The sequence below is a fragment of the Mastomys coucha genome, unplaced genomic scaffold (genome assembly GCF_008632895.1).
Source record: "Mastomys coucha isolate ucsf_1 unplaced genomic scaffold, UCSF_Mcou_1 pScaffold14, whole genome shotgun sequence".
Taxonomy (NCBI): domain Eukaryota; kingdom Metazoa; phylum Chordata; class Mammalia; order Rodentia; family Muridae; genus Mastomys; species Mastomys coucha.
The window spans coordinates 71,952,034-71,956,566 of record NW_022196896.1 but is presented as its reverse complement, the minus strand read 5'-3'; the positions used below and the strand labels follow the sequence as shown (position 1 = coordinate 71,956,566).

Genomic DNA, 4,533 nt, shown 5'->3' with positions numbered 1-4,533 from the left:
GGATGGAGTGAACACATTTGAAAGAATCACAATGCATCCTAAGGCCAAACATGTGAAGAGGAAGAAATTACCCCTTTCATGTGTACCCAAAATAAGGAGATTTAAAATGGATCTTGAAGAGCAAAGAATAAAGAAGCATGAAAGTAGTCGGGAAAACATAATGCTTCTGAGAGAAACATGTTCTGTCATCACTTCTTTAGATGTCTTTAAATTAGACATATCAGAAAAAGTTGAAATAGAAACAATTCAAAGCCATGTATCATACCCTGCACTGCAAAAATCACTGCCTGTAGGGCAAGTAGAATCTACAAAGACCATTGCTAACAATTTAAGAAAGAGAAAACTACATCCACCTTGGGAAGAGGAAGTACAAACCTCAGGCACTGATAACTTGACAAACCCCAGCGGCCCAATTTCCATGACAAAGATATCTGCATCCCCTCGAGTGTCCAGTGTCAAGAAACCGAGAACCCTGAGCAAGAAAGGAACTCATCACTTGAACAGTAATGAAAAAACAGGACTGAAACAAGAAAGAGCAAGACACCATAATGTAGTTGCAACAAAATGTGATGATTCTATATCACCGCTTACAACAGGGCAAACAGCATCCACAAATCAAATTTCTACATGTTCAAAAAGGAGGAAAATTCTTCTCCCAGTAGAGGAAGAAGTACAAACCCCAACCACAGATTCAACAAACTCTAAGGGCATAGTTTTAAAGAGAAAGATGTCTGCACTTATTCATGTGTTCAGCCTCAGCAAACACAGTACTCCAAGAAAGAGGAAGACTGACCATGTGAAAATAAAAAAAAAGATAAGACAGAAACAGGAAAAAGCAAAAAAGTTTAATGTCTTTGTAAAGACTGATTCTTCTATGCCCTGTAGAGTGAATAAAGGGAAAGATATACTGAGAAATATACAATTTTCTTTTCCACCATCAAAGGTTAAAAAGGTATCAGACTCAGTCAAAATATCATTCATAAAAGCATCAGGTTATGTATTAAAAAATTCATACATGAAAACATCAGGTTATGTGTTAAGACATGTAAAAGAACCAATGGAGGAAGAAGGAAAGCATAGACTCAGAAAATACGTGAAAGATGAAAAGATCCCCGAATCAATAGATCAGAAGGTAAAGAAACTACCACAATCATATACAATCAGTATTAAAGAGTTGCAGAGCAAAACCCAGGGAGAAAAGCTTTTGGATCTGGCAAGTACAACTGTAAAATTGTCCACCACACAATTGCAACTCGAGAAATTTTCAGGTTCACAGATACCTGATGGAAAAGTTTACAGTGAAATTAAATTACTGAAAGAACATGTGCCACAGAAAGAAAACGTAGGTATAAAAAAGAATGTGGGTATAAACAGTATTATAGCACATCCCAAGAATAAACATTTGAAGACAAAGAGATCAATTCTTTTACCTACGCAAAATTTGAGTGACTTTCAGTGGAAAACTAGAAAGCAGGGAGGAAAGGTCAAAGCACATAGAAGTGATCCACGAAAAACATTAACTAAGAAGTTGACTAAGAAATCCACTGCTACATCTCCCCAGCCTGTTATTGTGAATACAAGAATCAAGGAAGAATGTGCATCCATGTTAACATTACCTTCTGTTTCAATGGGATACTTACAGAAATCAACAGATTCTGAAGAAGGCATTTCCATTCAGTCCATTACAGGATATTCTTCAATTAGTCTACACAGTGAAAAACAACACAGGTCAGAGGAAAAGGAAGAAGCTGGGATGCAAATAGCAAAGCTTTCAACTCGTAAACATCAACAAACAGAGGAGCAGAAACTTAAAGATGAGCAAGACTTGGTTTCGACTAAATCTCCTTTATTACTAGATTTGCCTCATCCCCAATTGGACAAGAAAAAACAATTCAGTAACATAAAACTAAGACTTAAAAATCCTGCTTTGCGATGTATGCCAACTGAAGGAGAAACAGTACCTAGAGAGGTACATATCAGTATTGGTGATACCACGAAAGATGTTAAAAAGCATGGTATACCTCAGAGAGAAGATACATATAGAAAAGAAAAAATAGAAATAATAGACAGGAGAGGCACAGATATAACTTTGAAATCACGGAAATCACTTCTGTCCCAGAAGCTCCACAGAACAGAACTTCACATGCACATTAAGGCCCCCAAACCAAAGAAGCATGATGACAACAGCGAATCTCGAGTTTTGAGGAAAATGTACACTTCCAAAGCTTCTCTAACCAGTGTCACGAGGTGTAAAAGTGTACAAGTAGTTGAAGTAAATCATCTTCTAGTTGGTTTAGAAAGCAAACCATCTTCTCCACTCCCACAAATTGTTCGAGCTTTATCAGATACAGAAAAAGAGGACATGTGTACTAATGTCAGAAAAGGAAAACAGTATTCAAAACCAATAGAAAAAACTGTAGACTTGACAACTGAGGTGCCTTGCAAAGAGGCAAAGGTCTCACCAATTTCATATCTTCTTAATAAAAACAAATTTGTCATTAATATGAAGGTTCTGGAGAAAAAAGTACACAAAAATAAAAGTGAACTCACTGTGGTTGCATCACGGACTTTCTTGTCCATACCATCAGCAGATTCCAGATATTCACAGGACAGAACACAGAAAGGCACAGCAGGATTTACAAAATCCCCTCATCTACAACAAAATTTCCAAGAACCAGCAGAAGTCCAGGACACAACAACAAGACAGTTAACAAAGGTATCTGATGGTAAGTGTATTGTTAAGGCAACACAACACAATGTGCCACTGAAACAAAACAGGCCACAGAAGTCAAAGTGTGTGACCAGTGCCTTGCGAATAAGTCAACATCCACATATTGAATCTAAACGAAAGCCAACCTTCCCACATCATCAAATTGATTTAACATGGTTAGGTGCCATAATAGGAGAAAAAGTGCTGGACATGTCCTTCAAACAGCAAAAGGGTCAGCCAGGAAAATATAAAAAAGAGCCTTCAACTAAAACGTTAAGTTATAAGAAAGAAAGTGAAATCAAATATAATTTAAGTCATAAAGATAAGTTTTCTGTTTCTCCATTCTTTTCTTTGGAAACGATACCACTTAAAAAATTAAGCATTGTCCATTCGAGTAAATCTCAAGATAAGGGAAAAGGAAGTGTTAGGACAATAGAGCAAGTCAAGCGTTCAGCTAAAGGTGGCCAGCAGGTTAAGCCAAAATTCTTTTCTCTTATTAATGTTCCAGTTCCCAGCAGAAATCAGCAGACACCTTTACAAATAAGTGTGGATAAAAAAACTATAGTGAATATCAGTCCACAAGTACAGTCAGGGGTATACATGAGTACTAAGAAGTGTGATCACACAAGAAGGAAAGAAGATCCACCATTGATTGTTCCTGCAAAGAAAAGCCTTCAAGGACAAAAATTGTTTCAAACAAACAATCTCAATTCATTGTGTGCCTATACTCCTACTTGTCCTAAAAGCCAGAAAAACAGATTCACTGTAACAAATCAGAAAAGAGAACTGAAACCCAAATATTCAACTATGAGAATCCCAAAGCACCCAATTTCAAAGATTCCTGGTATCATAGGACTGGGTAGTCCAAGCAGCAAGTGGAAATTAGACTATGCCTTCAACAAACCAAAAACCATGCTTCCGAGGAGTACAGATACCTCTTCAGGAATCATTACCAGAAGTCTTTGTGTTTCCATGATAAATCCACCTCACAATGAAAGGCTGGTTGAATCAAAAAAATCAAAAACAAACTCAAGAAGGGAAATGAGAGTCTGTCACTCTGAATTCCAGGACAAATTACCAGATGCTATAAAAATCAAGGATATCTTAATACATAGAAACTCACTTAACACTATAGAACCTCATTTGAGAAGAACCATGAGAATAAATATTCCATCTCCAAGACTACAGCCACTGTCTGAGACCCCACTATTTGATAAGATTAGAGAATGCACCTTGCTCTCAAAGCAAGGGGAAGCTGCTCCAGGAACTGTGCCCACAACATTTCACGATAAAAACAATGAAAACAAAACACTTGTAGAACATTTGTTTCCCATTTATGAAAGGCTTAAAAGTGTCTTTGAAGTCCCTGTAGAAAATAAGATACAAACCCAAGTTCTTTCTGAAATACTGGAGGAAGTGGAAGCCGTCAAGGCTGGTGATGCAAAGGCACTTCGCTTGCCAGACAGTCCAGACACATCATCAAACATATGTGCCACATTGCAACATACACCTCTTTTAAAACAGCTTACTCCAGAATTAAAAAATAAGCTTACTATGCATTTAGTATCCAAAGCAACTGAGATAAAACTGAATCAGATACCAGAGATGGTGAACACATCTTTACAGAAGTGTGAGTCTCACCCCCAAGGGACTATTTCAGAAGATTACAGTTACAAGTTTTATCTTAAACATATAAAAATGAATTTTAAGTCTCCAAAAGTTGATACTTCACATGCCATCTTAAAGAACAATTATGAAAGAGATTTTCCTCCCCTCAGCTGTGTGAAGACACCAACAACTAGTGTTTCAAGCAGCTATAAGAA

General features: G+C 37.1%; 1 protein-coding gene across 1 annotated transcript; it reads left to right on the top strand.

Annotated features, from left to right (window-relative positions):
• Window positions 1-6: 6 nt before the first annotated feature.
• Window positions 7-4,531, top strand: LOC116089423 (coiled-coil domain-containing protein 168-like; the record flags this gene model as incomplete). The annotated part of the gene is made up of 1 exon (XM_031368973.1): window positions 7-4,531. A coding segment is annotated over exon 1 (4,500 nt), but the record flags the coding sequence as incomplete, so codon positions are not given.
• Window positions 4,532-4,533: the final 2 nt, after the last annotated feature.